Below are 17,451 nucleotides of genomic sequence, written 5' to 3'. Positions count from 1 at the left end.
GGTAGGGTCCGCGGTGTAGGGGTAGCGGGTAGGGTCCGGTGTAGGGGTAGCGGGTAGGGTCCGTGGTGTAGGGGTAGCGGGTAGGGTCCGCGTTGTAGAGGTAGCGTCCGCGGTGTAGCGGGTAGCGTCCGCGGTGTAGTGGGTAGGGTCCATAATGGAGGCGATAAGGTACCCCGTCTCCTTGCCTGGTACATGTGATTAATGGTGTACACGCGCTGGTTCTTTTTGGGGGGGGTGGGGGGTAGTTCAACCCTCAAACTACCCGTCTATATACACATCCTCAGTAACTGACCATGTTACCAAAACACACATCTTATATTTTCCACAGTTTATAACAGTTGAGAATTTTGTAGAAATTTGGCAAACACATAATGGAGGGTTGGTATCTTGGATAAGTCTTGGAATGTCCTGGAAAAGTTTAGAAAATGGTCAAATCTGAAAAGAATACTTTTTTTTGTGTGTTTTATTTGGGCACATATTCTTTACCAATCACATAAAAATCAACTTCAGTGCATCTGTGTCATCACCTGCATGTGTACCAGTGGGCCATTGCTCAAGGAGAGGTCTATAAAATATGATAGAGAACAGAGTAGGTAGCCAATTCAAATCCTGTAGCCTGGCAAGTTCTCGCTCTCCCTCTAGTTAACTGTTCAGTGTTTCCTCTATGCGTTCCCCCTATATGATCGTTGATATATTGAATGAGCTAATTATTGGACAAAGCCAGAGCAACATTTCCCCAACATATGTTTTACGTCCAGGGAGGTCAACCTTTCTCCAGGAGAGCTGATGAGTGTAGGCTTTTATTCCATGTATTTATTTTAGTCCTCCAACAAAACATTTTAGAAATGAGTTGCTCAACCGGACCTTGATAAACTGACTGCAACGTGTTTGAACAGGGCTGTATCAAAAGCCTGCACACCCATCAGCTCTCCAGACTGAGGGTTGACCACATGTGTTTATATAGTTGCCTAACAGGGATTCTACTTTGTGGGGGGTTAAGTGCCTTGTACAACGACAGGAGATGGTAGACTACATGGGATCAGCCTCCAAGTGTTGATACCACATTTCTGCCAAAAAATATATACTTCTATTTAAACACCACCAATTGTTGTCATGGGAATTTAGTTTAAAGTCCTGAAATTCAATCTGTCTAAATGTCTATGAACCCTGCATGGCCAATACAATTCAACTTCAGGAACATCCAAGCATGTATACTTCCTGTTTAACCCTGTGACCTTCAACCTCCCAGGTGGACATGAACTTCATGAAGAAGATCCCTCCTGGGGCGGAGGCGTCCAACGTGCTGGTGGGAGAGGTGGAATTCCTGGAGCGACCAATCATAGCATTCATCAGGCTGTCCCCCGCCGTGCTGCTCACTGGTCTCACTGAGGTGCCTGTACCCACCAGGTAAGTGTGTACACACACTTATCTGAATCGTATGACAGGCATTTAGTTATTTTGACTGTGAAGGAGTTATGGCAATAGACAACCATTTTTGCAAAATATATTGTGTGTTGAGGGGGGTGTGTGGTGGTGTGTGCTTGGATGGACTCTGATTCTATCCTGCTCTCCTATTGGTCAGGTTCCTGTTCCTGCTGCTGGGTCCGTTTGGGAAGGGTCCTCAGTACCATGAGATCGGCCGCTCCATCGCCACGCTGATGACAGACGAGGTGAGGAGCACTACAACACAGCTCTGGATTGGTCCAATTTCAACCTTGACCAATCACCAATTGGTCCCATGCTGTGGCGTCAGAAGCAGCGACATGTCGTTTGAGAGACTGCTGTTGTCGTCCTGTGCCAGGTCTTCCATGATGTAGCGTACAAGGCCAAAGACCGGAACGATCTGCTGTCGGGGATAGATGAGTTTCTGGACCAGGTGACCGTCCTACCCCCAGGAGAGTGGGACCCCACGATACGAATCGAGCCCCCCAAGAGTGTCCCATCTCAGGTGAGGGATCTGGACGCAGATGTTGGTTGGCTGCTATTAAACGTGTGAGACATGCTGATGGGTAATATTGTAAGAGAACCGCTGTGGACACGGTGTGTGTACAGTACAGATGGTTAGAATGTTGAGGGCTGTGCAGTAACCTGGCCTGTGGGGGCTTTTCTCTCTACACAGGACAAGAGGAAGACGCCCTCATTGCCCAACGGCTCTGCCCATAATGAGTCCTTCAAGGAAGACCAGCACCAAGCAGGACCAGAGCTACAGAGGACAGGGAGGTGGGTCTCTCTCACACACAAACACACACAATGGGTTTTCTTTAAGTCCCTTTTGATGAAAAGGAGCTGCCAGACTGAGTGGTCACCTTGGCAGCTCATTATAAAAGCATTACAAACATGAAGAGAGCTGTTCACTAGAGGTCTGGAAAGTCTTTCATGTGTCTGGTGTAGAAGCTGAAGAGGTGAAGAGGTCTACACACCTGCAGACTTTCATCTAGCAGTGCCCCGCACACACTTCACCAGTACCCCACACACACCGTCACACACACCAGTACACACCACACACACCGTCTACACACCAGCACACACCGTCTACACACCCCACACACACCGTCTACACACCATTCACTCTCTAATAATACTGAAACCACACCATAGTGTATTTCTAATTCATGAAAAAGACCAAAAATATACTAGATTTCTTTCTTACTTTTACTAACTTGTCTTCAATTGTAGGTTATTTCATGGGAACTACTAGGTATAGTTGTATATTATTGAGCAGCAGTTACTGTGTAATGTTGAGTAATGACATTCTGCTCAGTGAAGAAGTTAGTTAATAACTATGGCATTAAGGGGACATTACTTTAAAGAGTCTATGCAGGCTTTAGACATGCTATTCTTGACCCCTCTCTGAAACATGACCTGAAGTGGCCTGTACAGGAGGTGTGTTTGTGTGACAATTATTTATGTCCCCTCAGCTGGCACGGTTTCCATTGCTGGCTATATTCCAACTGCCTACTACATTTAGTCTGTCCAGTTTTGAGTTGGCTCTGATTTAGAGTTGTCCCCAATACTAAAGGTGCAGAAATGATATCACATCTCTCTAGCAATTAAACTATTATTAAAACTCCCTCACTGGCTTCCCTGCTCTCTGACGTCTTCCCTCTCTCTCCCCCTCCCTCCCTCCCTCTCCTCTGTCAGGATCTTTGGGGGCCTGGTGATGGATGTAAGGAGGAAAGCTCCGTTCCTATGGAGCGATATTAGGGATGCTCTGAGCCTGCAGTGCCTGGCCTCTGTGCTGTTCCTCTACTGCGCCTGCATGTCCCCTGTCATCACTTTCGGAGGCCTGCTGGGCGAGGCCACCAAAGGAAACATCGTGAGTGATGTCACCAGAAACTAATGGGAGATATTGTATTTGTCTACAGTTATTGATGACTTTGTGATAAAAATGTTTAATTGCTCACCGTCTTTGCCTAATCTCCCCTCACTCTCACTTACACCCAGAGTGCGATCGAGTCGTTGTTCGGGGCGTCTCTGACGGGCGTGGCCTTCTCCATGTTTGCGGGCCAGCCACTCACCATCCTGGGCAGCACCGGACCAGTCCTGGTCTTTGAGAAGATCCTCTTCAAGTTCTGCAGGTGAGTGTGCAGGCTACTGCTATAGCAGTGTCCCAACTGTCTCAAACACCTCCTCAGGGTTCGTATTGTCATGAAAGTCCTGGAATTTTATTTAACCTTTATTTAACTAGGTAAGTAAGTTAAGAACAAATTCTTATTTACAATGATGACCTACCCCTGGCCAAACCCTAACCCGGATGACGCTGGGCCAATTGTGCGCCGGCCTGTGGGACTCCCAATCACGTCCGGTTGTGATACAGCATGGAATCGAACCAGGTTCTGTAGTGACGCCTCTACCACTGAGATGCAGTGCCTTGGACTGCTACACCATTCAGGAACCTAATAAAAGTTGGAAAAGTTTTGGAAAATGATAAATTCCCAAAACGTTTTCGAAATGTCATGGAAATTCATTGAATAATTAAGGCACCGTTTTAAAAATATTTTATAAATAAAATAAAAATCTACATATCAGCCAGGATCGGAATGACACTAGCGTGTCGGTGTTTGCGAGCATCATCTGCATAGTGCTAGACTAGTGGGCCGTTGCTCAAGAAGAGCGAGACAGTCGGGACATTACAGCAGCAGGTAGGGCAGAATCAAAATTAACAGAACAAAGTAACTAGTGTGGCCACCAGCTGCAAAACATGCATCTATCCTCTAGCTGTTTAGCTATTATTTGCATGTTTTTGCTGTGAGATGTATCCCCAAAAACTCTTCCACCAAGGAATAACCTGCAAAGTTCTTTAACTTTTTTGGGGAATTCTTGATTCATTTAAACAGGTCCCAGTTTGCAAAATAAATTATTCCTTTGCTATTGTATTAGCTGGCCATGGTTCAATCACTGACATTCCTATCTTGCAGGAATCAAAGTAATTATTTGTGAATAGTGAATATTAATTTTAGGAGAAAAATATGTCAGGATGAGCCTGCAGGAAGGGTACCACATGAGGGAGGAGGATGTCTTTCCTGTAACTCAGATTGCCTGCAAAGAAACAGCTTCAGTCGATGATGCTGTTACAAACGCCCCAGACCATCAGCCCTTCCACCTCCAAATCGATCCGATTTCCAGAGTACAGTTTTTGGTGTAACGCTCAATTTTTACGATAAACGGAGGTCAACCATCACCCCTGGTGAGACAAAATGACTCGTCATGTGAAGAGCACTTTTTGCCAGTCCTGTCTGGTCCAGCGACGGTGAGATGCCCATTGGACATTGTTGCCGGTGAGGTTTGAGAGGACCTGCCTAACAGGCCTACAAGCCCTCAGTCCTAAGGCCTCTCAGCCTGTTTGCGGACAGTTTCTGAGCACTGATGGAGGGATTGTGCGTTCCTGGTGTAACTCGGGCAGATGTTGTTGCCGTCCTGTACCTGTCCCGAACAGGTGTGATGTTCGGAAAACGGATCCTGTGCAGGTTTTGTTACACGTGGTCTGTCTCCATGAACGGGGTGGCCACCAGCTGCATGTTGTTACATGTGGTCTGTCGCGTGTGGCCACCAGCTGCATTAAGTACTGCAGTGCATCTCCTCCTCATGAGCTGTGCCAGATTTGCCCATTTTTGCTGTGAGATGTAACCCCACTCTTCCAGAGGAGGATGTCTTTCCTGTAACTCAGATTGCCTGCAATGACAACAAGCTCAGTCCGATGATGCTGTTACACACCGCCCAGACCATCACGGCCCTTCCACCTCCAAATCGATCCCGCTCCAGAGTACAATCTCGGTGTAACGCTCATTCCTTCAACGATAAACGCAAACGACCATCACCCCTGGTGAGACAAAAACCGCGACTGGCCATGTGAAGAGTAACTTTTTGCCAGTCCTGTCTGGTCCAGCGACGCTGAGTTTGTACCCATAGGCGACATTATAAGCCGGTGAGGTCTGTTGAGGACCTGCCTACAAGCCCTCAGTCCAGGCCTCTCTCAGCCTGTTGCGGACAGTCTGAGCACTGATGGAGGGATTGTGCTCCCTGGTGTAACTCGGCAGATGTTGTTGCCGTCCTGTACCTGTCCCGCAGGTGTGATGTTCGGAAATACGGATCCTGTGCAGGCTTTGTTACACGTGGTCTGCCCCTTCGCGCTGTGGCCACCAGCTGCATGTTGTTACATGTGGTCTGTTGCGCTGTGGCCACCAGCTGCATTAAGTACTGCAGTGCATCTCCTCCTCATGAGCTGTGCCAGATTTGCCCGTTTTTGCTGTGAGATGTAACCCCACTCTTCCACCAAGGCACCTGCAAGTTCCAAGACTTTTCTGGGGGGAATGGCCCTAGCCCTCACCCGCCGAACCAACAGGTCCCAGACGTGCTCAATGGGATTGAGATCCGGGCTATTTCGCTGGCCATGGCAGAACACTAACATTCCTATCTTGCAGGAAATCACGCACAGAACTGTGCAGTATAGCTGGTGGCATTGTCATGCTGGAGGATCATGTCAGGATGAGCCTGCAGGAAGGGTACCACATGAGGGAGGAGGATGTCTTTCCTGTAACTCAGATTGCCTGCAATGACAACAAGCTCAGTCCGATGATGCTGTTACACAACGTCCCCAGACCATCACGGCCCTTGAACCATAGCAAATCATCTAATTTCCAGAGTACAGCTCGGTGTAACGCATTTTGACGATTTAGCATTTCGCAAATTTGTACATCACCCTGGTGAGACAAAACCGAAAATTCGTCATGTGAAGAGCACTTTTTGCCAGTCCTGTCTGGTCCAGCATGGACGGTGAGTTTGTACCCATAGGCGACATTGTTGCCGGTGAGGTTTGTTGAGGACCTGCCTAACAGGCCTACAAGCCCTCAGTCCAGCCTCTCTCAGCCTGAAAATACCGGACAGTCTGAGCACTGATGGAGGGATTGTCGTTCCTGGTGTAACTCGGCAGATGTTGTTGCCGTCCTGTACCTGTCCCGCAGGTGTGATGTTCGGAAATACGGATCCTGTGCAGGTTTTGTTACGACGTGGTCTGCCTCATTCCGCTCGCATTCCAGCTGCATGTTGTTACATGTGGACTGTCGCGCTGTGGCCACCAGCTGCATTAAATACTGCAGTGCATCTCCTCCTCATGAGCTGTGCCAGATTTGCCCATTTTTGCTGTGAGATGTAACCCTGCTCTTCCACCAAGGCACTGTCTTAGGTGTCTCACAGTACGGACATTGCAATTTATTTCCCTGGCCACATCTGCAGTCCTCATGCCTCCTTGCAGCATGCCTAAGGCACATTCACACAGATTATATTTATTTTAGTGATTTTCAGAGTTAGTAGAAAGGCCTCTCTAGTGTCCTAAGTTTTCATAACTGTGACCTTAATTGCCTATCGTCTGTAAGCTGTTAGTGTCTTAACGACCGTTCCACAGGTGCATGTTCGTTAATTGTTTATGGTTCATTGATCAAGCATGCGAAACAGTGTTTAAACCCTTTACAATGAAGATCTGTGATGTTATTTGGATTTTTACGAATTATCTTTGAAAGACAGGGTCCTGAAAAAGGGATGTTTCTTTTTTTGCTGAGTTTACTTTGTGGGGGGGTTAAGTGCCTTGCTTAACTACAGGAGATGGTACATGGGATCAGAGAGCAGCCTCCCAGTGTTACCACATTACGCTGACGACAGGAGATTGTTTATGGGATCAGACTGATTGTTTTTATACATATAGACGCCGCCAATTGTTGGTTGATGGAAATGTTAAACGTCATGGAATTCCATGTGTCAGAATATGAACCCTGCCTCTTTCTCATCTCCTTTCCTTCCTCAAACACCTCCTTCTCTTGTCTCCTTTCCTTCCTTCATCTGGAAGGATTTGATGAGCAATATGATGGGAACCTATACAGCCCAGCACTAACATCAGAGGTGGCCTACAACTTGAAAGCCTGTTCACATTGTAAAGGGACAGGGCTGGAGGCCAGGCTACTGTAAACCAGATCTGGAATTTGTGTTACTATAGCACCATCTGCTGGTAAAGAGAAGACTGACACCTACACTCAACTGAAACAGAAGTGACCATCGTCTGTAATCAAGTTGAGGGGTATTATGGTATTAGCCCCAAGTACTCAAGGAGAAAAGATCATGCCAGAGTTTAAGATAATTTATCTTTCATCTACTGGACAATAACTGATGTTCCCACTGGAGGTAGAGGTATAAGCTAAAATACCAGTCTAATATGCAGAATATTTTATTTATTTTTAAATATATTTTTAATGTTATTTTACCAGGTAAGTTGACTGAGAACACGTTCTCATTTACAGCAACGGCCTGGGGGATAGGTAAAGGGGAGAGGAGGGGGATGAAGGAGTCAATTGTAAGCTGGGGATGATTAGGTGACCGTGATGGTATGAGGGACAGCTTGGGAATCTAGCCAGGACACTGTGGTTAACACCCCTACTCTTACGATAAGTGCCATGGGATCTTTAATGACCTCAGAGAGCCAGAACACCCGTTTAACGTCCCATCTGAAAAACTGCACCCTACATAGGGCAGTGTCCCCCATCACTGCCCTGGGGCATTGGGATATGTTTTCGACCAGAGGAAAGAGTGCCTCTTACTGGCCCTCCAACACCACTTCCAGCAGCATCTGGTCTCCCATCCAGTGACTGACCAGGACCAACCCTGCTTAGCTTCAGAAGCTTAACCTTATTTAACTAGGCAACAAATTCTTATTTATAATGACGGAATAAGCAGACTTTCACCTCAATGTTATTTTTAATTCAGTCAATGATTTAACAACAGTTGAAAATAATGCTACTGTGTATGTACACCTCTGGTTGCTGTGTCATGGGGAGAGGAGGGATGTAGACCTATTGCTTCAGCTGCTGTGGCATGGGGAAGAGGAGAAAGCCGCTGAAGGTGCTGTGGTGGTTGGCGTTGTCCCAGACCTGGGTGTTGGCCCACAGCATCATTTGCAGACGGTCTCCCTCCTCCAGCAGCAGAGTGGCTCCGTTAGACGCTGTGTCGCTGCCCTCGCCGGACGGACTCTCGTGAGCGGCCAGAATGACTTTGCCGCCGTTCTTATACAGCATGGAGCTCAAGGTGACGTCTGTAGGAGCGTTGGCCGTGAACCGGATGTAGTAGACTCCACGAACCGGAGCCGTGAATTCACCTGAGAGGACAGGGTTGTTTTTAACAGGGGAAGAATGAGGAGAGGGTTAAAGTGTGTGTGTGTGTGTGTGTGTGTGTGTGTGTTACCTGTCTCTACGTTGTATGCACCACCAACATTTGTCAAGACCTCTCTGTAGACCAGCTTTTTGTTAAAGTCTCCTGCCTTTTGGAGTCCATTGCCTCCCAGTGATGCTGCGAACGCCACCTTAGGAATGTCTGTGGAATGCACATTTCATTCATTTATCAACACACATCAGTATTCCAGATCACACACCATTGGTTGTCATGTAATTGTCTACGCATCTGCGTGTGTAAAACCTCACCACATTCTTATCAGTTACCACACTCCACACAACAGATGATGCTTTCTCACCTTTCAGTGCCTGCAGTTCTTTCTCCATGGATTCCAATCTCTCTTTCATAGCTAGAAACATGGAGAATACACAGCACTTTCACTGTAGTAACATCTATCTTTATACACAGCCCCACTCTCTCTTCCACTGCACATACACAGTGGCAATTCAGGCTTACACACACACACACACACACACACACACACACACACACACACACACACACACACACACACACACACAACCGAAATTGTCACAGCATAATGTTTTCCAGGTCCATCTTACCGAGCACGCTGGCTGTTAGGTCAGACTTGGCCTTCAGCTCTGCCACAGTGTCCATGATCTGTCTGAACATGGAGGGGATGTCCTGGTCCCCCCAGGTGGGCTGAGCTGTGACCAACAGAGACAGGCAGGCCAGGGCCAGCAGTGGAAGGCTGCAGGGTGCCATTATCGCTCGCCTCTGTGTGTGTGATCAACAAGGTCGCAGAGAGAAGAGGAAGAATGTAACACGGCTCACACTCTCCTTAGCTCTTATAGAGACAGACACCCACTCTCTGTCATACATACACCCACACACACACACCCCCACACACACAGAGATGTTGCAAGCAAACAGGGATTCCCGAAGTCATTGCTTTATCTAAACCTAGTTCTTCAATAAGGTAAATAGTGTATCTCCCATCCCCCCCCCAGTCTGGAAATCCAGACCTTGTGTACCTGGTCAGGGTTCAACAGGTGACCTGATCTAGTATTGCTTTTCAGGATGAGGGTTGTTGCTTATTCAGTTTTAGGATTCCTACTTCTGTAAGTTTGAAATTATTTCTCATTTTGTGACATCGGGTTTGTATAGGACCAATGCCAGTACTTTAAGTTGTCCATATACATTTAGTATTGTGTGTGTGTGTTGTCTCCCTAACCCTCTGTCCCCATCTCCCCATGTCCAGTGACTACGACCTGTCCTACCTGTCCTTGAGGACCAGCATCGGCCTGTGGACGGCCTTCCTGTGCCTCGTCCTGGTTGCCACGGACGCCAGCTCCCTGGTCTGTTACATCACCCGCTTCACGGAGGAAGCCTTCGCAGCGCTCATCTGCATCATCTTCATCTACGAGGCCCTGGAGAAGCTGGTTCACCTGGGGGAACTCTACCCCATCAACATGAACAACAAGCTGGACAACCTCACCTTCTACATGTAAGAGCGCTGAGCTACGACCTTCTACGTGTTAGAGCGCTGAGCTACGACCTTCTACGTGTTAGAGCGCTGAGCTACGACCTTCTACGTGTTAGAGCGCTGAGCTACGACCTTCTACGTGTTAAAGCGCTGAGCTACGACCTTCTACATAGTTTAAAGGAAGTGTACTCTGCACATCCAAACTACCTCAGGTGTTTTGGTTAGGTCAGTTGTAGTAGGTGTTTTGGTTGGGTCAGTTGGGCGTGATGGTTAGGGCAGAGTCGGCGTGATGGTTAGGGCAGTTGGAGTCGGCGTGATGGTTAGGGCAGTTGGAGTCGGCGTGATGGTTAGGGCAGTTGGAGTCGGCGTGATGGTTAGGGCAGTTGGAGTCGGCGTGATGGTTAGGGCAGTTGGAGTCGGCGTGATGTTAGGGGCCGTGATGGTTAGGGCAGTTGGAGTCGGCGTGATGGTTAGGGCAGTTGGAGTCGGCGTGATGGTTAGGGCAGTTGAGTCGGCGTGATGGTTAGGGCAGTTGTGATGGTTAGGGCAGTTGGAGTTTTGGTTGGTTAGGGCAGTTGGAGTCGGCGTGATGGTTAGGGCAGTTGGAGTCGGCGTGATGGTTAGGGCAGTTGGAGTCGGCGTGATGGTTAGGGCAGTTGGAGTCGGCGTGATGGTTAGGGCAGTTGGAGTCGGCGTGATGGTTAGGGCAGTTGGAGTCGGCGTGATGGTTAGGGCAGTTGGAGTCGGCGTGATGGTTAGTTGGAGGGCAGTTGGAGTGGAGGCGTGATGGTTAGGGCAGTTGGAGTAGGCGTGATGGTTAGGGCAGTTGGAGTAGGCGTGATGGTTAGTTGGGTCAGCTGGAGTAGGCGTGATGGTTAGGTCAGCTGTAGTAGGCGTGATGGTTGGTTTGCGTGATGGTTGTCGTAGTAGGCGTTTTGGTTTGGTCAGCTGTCGTAGGCGTTTTGGTTTGGTCAGCTGAGTAGGCGTTTTGGTTTGGTCAGCTGCGTAGGCGTTTTGGTTTGGTCAGCTGTCGTAGGCGTTTTGGTTTGGTCAGGTAGGCGTTTTGGTTTGGTCAGCTGTCGTAGGCGTTTTGGTTAGGTCAGCTGCCGTAGGCGTTTTGGTTAGGTCAGCTGCCGTAGGCGTTTTGGTTTGGTCAGCTGCCGTAGGCGTTTTGTTTTGGTCAGCTGCCGTAGGCGTTTTGTTTTGGTCAGCTGCCGTAGGCGTTTTGGTTAGGTCAGCTGCCGTAGGCGTTTGGTTTGGTCAGCTGCCGTAGGCGTTTGTTTTGGTCAGCTGCCGTAGGCGTTTGTTTTGGTCAGCTGCCGTAGGCGTTTTGGTTTGGTCAGCTGCCGTAGGCGTTTTGGTTTGGTCAGCTGCCGTAGGCGTTTTGGTTTGGTCAGCTGTAGTAGGCGTTTTGGTTAGGTCAGCTGTAGTAGGTGAACGGTGTCGGTTAATGTTTAGTCTCTGTCTCAGATGTCAATGTTCTCCGCCGGTTAACGCCACGCCTGAGATCCAGCAGGTCTGGAACCACAGCGGGGTCACACCGGAATCAATATCTTGGACCCAACTGGATGTTGATGTAAGTTGTGTGTTTTTTTATGTGTGTCTGCTTGCGTGTGTGTGCTTATGGGGTGTCCATGATACCTTCTTATTGTTGTAATCTGTCTTGTACTGGTTTTCCATTTCAATAGTAAAATTACATTGATTTCATGCATGGACATAAAGTTGATTTTGACAACCCTCAACTGTCCTTCCCCCGGTCTGTGTTGTAGGAGTGTTCTAGGCTGCGTGGGGAGTTTATTGGGCCAGCTTGCGGTCAACATGGTCCCTACATCCCTGACGTCCTCTTCTGGTCCGTCATCCTCTTCTTCACTACCTTCTTCCTCTCCTCCTTCCTCAAGCAGTTCAAGACCAAGCTCTACTTTCCCACCAAGGTTTGGCATTAGAGTAGGAGTGATGTGTCTGTCAGGGTTGTGTACTAGTGAGTTTAGGTCCTACCACTCTGCTCTCTCCCTTGGTTTGATCCTCTATATTTGAACCTTTACCTCTTTCCTTTTCAGCTGTGCACTCCTTCTCACTCTCTGTCCTTCTGTGTTCCAGGTACGGTCGACCATCAGTGACTTCGCGGTCTTCCTGACCATCATGATCATGGTCCTGGTGGACTACCTGGTGGGCATTCCCTCCCCCAAACTGAATGTGCCTGACCGCTTTCAGGTATGGATTGGTTTCAAACAGTTATCTCTGAATTTAGTTTAGTTTGGGCCTTTAAATTGTTTCACATTAAAAAAAGTCTAAATGATTATATCCGAATACATTATTATTGTGTTAAGTGACACGACATACAATGGACATTATGCGAGAATTGTAAAAATCTGTTTGACTTAATGTCAATAATGTGGTCATCAAAATACATATTAAATCATTTGAAAACATTAACGTGGCAATCACAATACTGAATGTGCCATGCTAAGGATGTTCAAAGACCTTTTTGTGAAACCCGCGAAATCGGTGTGTTCCTATTTGCTCTTGGCGGAAGGTATTCCTCAACCGATCAGAGTACGATCGATGTGACATTGGAAAGTCCTGAGGTTGTTTCATGGTCATCAGATGTCTTTTCACTGAAATATCAGGTGAAACGTTTTTCCCTCACTTCTGTCATTCAGGTGTTTTCAGAGAAACTAAAAAAAACACAGCCAGTTACAAAGTAGAGCTTCATAGCTACTGGGTTGTCAGGGATTGGTCCAAATTCCCCTTTCGCCACCCCCACTTCCATGATTGGTGCGAGCTGTGTGGGAGTGGCTGACAGTTCGCTGAGGTAATAACCCAGGTGAGAGGCAGCGCTGCTCTGCAGTGGCTGTAATGTGCCAGCGGGGAATTTTGTGATTGATGGTTTTTATTCTTTCAAGTATAAACTACGAGAATTCAGTGGCAACAGCCTTACAATCGATTAGAAACAGGCTTAGTTCACTGTTATTTAGCTATGACTAGGCTAATAATTTGCTGCAGTTCATCCTCTCATCACCAAAGTAACTCAACACCAAAAATAACATTACTGTATAACCTAACTCCATTGTAGCCTTCTGTGTTACAGTTTAGTGTGTGTGATAAAGTATGATCAAAAGTTATCATTTCATAAATGGTTTCAAATTGTTACTAAGTTTTGCATAAAGCATTAAAATGTGTTAATAATATGACCACCTTGCCTGAAAAAATGTTGGATCATTTGCTTAATACACCATTTTAATTGAATCGATTTGACTTGTATTTGAATCATCTCGGTGTTCTCCATCAGTCCTGAAAGTTCCTTAACAGTAGCTAGGTTTCCATCCAATTAGCCACATAAAACCAATCTGCGTATTTTCCCAGCAGTGGTGTTTTCACCAAACAGTGCGTGATGACGTAGTGCACACAAAATGATATTTTTCGTGTACTGAATAAAAAATCTAAAGTTCAATGTATTTCCATCGCATTGTCAACTCTACAAAAACTGTTGCATAAAATAGCAAATGTGCTTACTCTGGTCTTGGCACCTGCGCTCCAGCTAACAGCTCTGATACAGTTGGGGAAGGCGGTGTGGGGAGGCTAGTCTACATTTATAGATTCTGTAGAAGAACTAGTTTTTATTTGCAAGCAGCAGTCAAGGATTGACTATCATGACGCCAGAATAAGACGCTCAATATTTATTGGAAAGGAGCATCAAGGTCATCACTGAAGTTCATCAGAATGTATTTCATCTGTCGCCTAATAAACTGCATGTTTTCCTGAGTTGTAGTGGGAGGATAACACACCATCTCATCGAGACTCCCAAGTTTACTTTGATATGATGGTTATTATAACAATATTTGTGTATAAAGGTGTTTCCACCACCATTACTTGCATAATTAATATTTTAGACACAAAATGATTGCACCATGTCAAACGAACAGATTATCTGTCAGCATTTATAACATTGTACTGAAACCTCCTGTTTCCATCGCAGCAGCAGCTGATGTCATGATGATTGTTTTCAGACGTACTCTTGACTCGTAAAACCCGTGGATGGAAATGTGGTTAATTTGACAAGCCTATTGTGAGACATTGAACAAAACGTGTTGAATCTAAGAATCCAGACAGGTGGTTTGTTGCCATTTTTGACTAGGGATTAACATCGACCTGTCCAAAAAATTTTACCTTTTCCAATAACCTGAAAATAAAATCTCAGCAATGGTCAGTCCTATCCTCATGAAATAGTGTTCTGTATAACACTAAAACCAACGTTTCATTTAGTCCACTAACACCCTACTATGATACTGTACATCAGATTGCCAACAGAATCTGTCAGGTATGTGCCAAGTTCACTAAACTAGAACAGGCAGGAGGAGCCTGTTTGTGTCTTTGTGCTGATCTAGGTCAGAGTAGTTTATTTAATGTATTTGTGTTGGGACTCGAACAAACCTTGACACTCTGAATAGATAAAGAATGTCCTATATAGATAAGATAACGAACCATGTCCTGATTATCAATGGATTTGATTGAATGAGATCAGGGTATGGAAAATATGAACTCATTTATTTAGTCAACTTCCAGTTATAAAGAGAGAAACCTGGATAGCACTGCCCTATTTTAGAGTATTATCAACCTACTATTTGAGACACTGGTTTACTGTATGTGTTGTGACCTACTAGTTTACTGTGTGTATTGTGACCTACTGGTTTACTGTGTGTGTTGTGACGTTCTGGTTTACTGTATGTGTTGTGACGAGAGGTCGACCGATTTATGATTTTTCAAAGCCGATGCCGATTATTGGAGGACCCAAAAAGCCGATACCGATTCATCGGCCGATTTTTAAAAATAAAATTTGAAAAAATATATATAATACACATTTTTAAAAACAATGTATTTGTAATAATGACAATTACAACAATACTGAATTAACACTTATTTTAACTTAATATAATACATCAATAAAATCAATTTAGCCTCAAGTAGATAATGAAACATGTTCAATTTGGTTTAAATAATGCAAGAAGAAAGTAAAAGTGCAATATGTGCTATGTAAGAAAGCTAATATTTCAGTTCCTTGCTCAGAACATGAGAACATATGAAAGCTGGTGGTTCCTTTTAACATGAGTCTTCAATATTCCCAGGTAAGAAGTTTTAGGTTCTAGTTATTATAGGACTATTTCCCTCTCTGCCATTTGTATTTCATTAACCTTTGACTATTGGATGTTCTTATAGGCACTTTAGTATTGCCAGTGTAACAGTATAGCTTCCGTCCCTCTCCTCGCTCTTCCCTGGGCTCGAACCAGCAACACAACGACAACAGCCACCACATCGAAGCAGCATTACCCATGCAGAGCAAGGGAAACAACCACCCCAAGGCTTAGAGCGAGTGAAGTTTGAAATGCTATTAGCGCGCGCTAACTAGCCAGCCATTTCACTTCGGTGAAAGCCTCATCTCGGGAGTTGATAGGTTTGAAGTCATAAACAAAGCAATGCTTGACGCACAACGAAGAGCTGCTGGCAAAACGCACGAAAGTGCTGTTTGAATGAATGTTTACGGGCCTGCTTCTACCTACCACCGCTGTCAGATACTTAGATGCTTGTATGCGCAGTCAGATTATATGCAACGCAGGACACACTAGATAATATCTAGTAATATCATCAACCATGTGTAGTTGAGTAGTGATTATGATTGATTGTTTTTTATAAGAAAAGTTTAATGCTAGCTAGCAACTTACTTGGCTTACTGCATTTGCGTAACAGGCAGTCTCCTTGTGGAGTGCAACGAGAGAGAGGCAGGTCGTTATTGCGTTGGACTAGTTAACTGTAAGGTTGCAAGATTGAATCCCCAGGGCCAACAAGGTGAAAATCTGTCTTTCTGCCCCTGAACGGGGCAGTTAACCCACCGTTCCTAGGCCGTCATTGAAAATAAGAATGTGTTGTTAACTGATTTGCCTAGTTAAATAAAGATGTAAAAAAAAAAAAAATCTGATTGTTATGAAAACTTGAAATCGGCCCTAATTAATCGGCGATTCCGATTAATCGGTCGACCTCTAGTTGTGACCTGCTGGTTTACTGTGTGTGTTGTGACATCCCGGTTTACTGTGTGTGTTGTGACGTTCTTTCCTGACCGTGCCTGCTCCTCTAGCCCACGTCTGAGAACCGTGGCTGGCTGATCTCCCCGCTGGGGACCAACCCCTGGTGGACCATGCTGGCTGCAGCCATCCCTGCCCTACTCTGCACCATCCTCATCTTCATGGACCAGCAGATCACCGCCGTCATCATCAACAGGAAGGAGCACAAACTCAAGGTGAGAGACAGACTGGAAGACTGATATCTAGAGAGAGAGGTTGTGACTTGGAGGAAGACAAGCTGATATAGAGAGAGCGAGGTTGTGACATAGAGGAAGACAGGCTGATATATATATATATATATATATATATATATATATATATATATATATATATAGAGGTTGTGATATAGAGGAAGACGGGCTGATGTATATAGAGAGAGGTTGTGATATAGAGGAAGACAGGCTAATATATATAGAGAGAGGTTGTGATATAGAGGAAGACAGGCTGATCTATATAGAGAGAGGTTGTGATATAGAGGAAGACAGGCTGATATAGATATAGAGGAAAACAGGCTGATATATAGAGAGGTTGTGATATAGAGGAAGACAGGCTGATCTATATAGAGAGAGAGGTTGTGATATAGAGGAAGACAGGCTGATCTATATAGAGAGGTTGTGATATAGAGGAAGACAGGCTGATATAGATATAGAGGAAAACAGGCTGATATATATATATATATATATGAGGTTGTGATATAGAGGAAGACAGGCTGATATATATATATATAGAGAGGTTGTGATATAGAGGAAGACAGGCTGATATACAGTGCCTTGCGAAAGTATTCGGCCCCCTTGAACTTTGCGACCTTTTGCCACATTTCAGGCTTCAAACATAAAGATATAAAACTGTATTTTTTGTGTAGAATCAACAAGTGGGACACAATCATGAAGTGGAACGACATTTATTGGATATTTCAAACTTTTTTAACAAATCAAAAACTGAAAAATTGGGCGTGCAAAATTATTCAGCCCCTTTATACAGCCCCTTTCAGTGCAGCAAACTCTCTCCAGAAGTTCAGTGAGGATCTCTGAATGATCCAATGTTGACCTAAATGACTAATGATGATAAATACAATCCACCTGTGTGTAATCAAGTCTCCGTATAAATGCACCTGCACTGTGATAGTCTCAGAGGTCCGTTAAAAGCGCAGAGAGCATCATGAAGAACAAGGAACACACC

The 17,451-nt window shown here is 45.6% G+C and overlaps 1 protein-coding gene and 1 pseudogene across 1 annotated transcript; one reads left to right on the top strand and one right to left on the bottom strand.

The window, feature by feature from the left end:
* Positions 1 to 17,451, top strand: part of LOC135520810 (sodium bicarbonate cotransporter 3-like) — a 43,193-nt pseudogene that overhangs the window by 16,187 nt on the left and 9,555 nt on the right.
* On the bottom strand, positions 8,223 to 9,510 carry LOC135520812 (complement C1q-like protein 4). The gene is made up of 4 exons (XM_064946605.1): positions 9,276 to 9,510; positions 9,011 to 9,061; positions 8,725 to 8,853; positions 8,223 to 8,638 (listed from the first exon to the last, which is right to left on the bottom strand). The coding sequence occupies exons 1-4, from the start codon at positions 9,436 to 9,438 to the stop codon at positions 8,337 to 8,339; spliced, it is 645 nt and encodes a 214-aa protein (XP_064802677.1). The 5' UTR covers positions 9,439 to 9,510; the 3' UTR covers positions 8,223 to 8,336.

Source organism: Oncorhynchus masou, chromosome 29 (assembly GCF_036934945.1).
Source record: "Oncorhynchus masou masou isolate Uvic2021 chromosome 29, UVic_Omas_1.1, whole genome shotgun sequence".
Taxonomy (NCBI): Eukaryota; Metazoa; Chordata; class Actinopteri; order Salmoniformes; family Salmonidae; genus Oncorhynchus; species Oncorhynchus masou.
The sequence above is the reverse complement of the archived record's forward strand: the minus strand, read 5'-3'. Positions and strand labels throughout refer to the sequence as shown.

Coding starts and splice junctions, on each gene's coding strand:
- LOC135520812 (XM_064946605.1), bottom strand. CDS start 9,438: ATGGCACCCTGCAGCCTTCCACTGCTGGCCCTGGCCTGCCTGTCTCTG. Junction 9,062..9,275: donor CCTAACAGCCAGCGTGCTCG/GTAAGATGGACC, acceptor CCATGTTTCTAG/CTATGAAAGAGAGATTGGAA. Junction 8,639..8,724: donor TGCATACAACGTAGAGACAG/GTAACACACACA, acceptor CTGTCCTCTCAG/GTGAATTCACGGCTCCGGTT.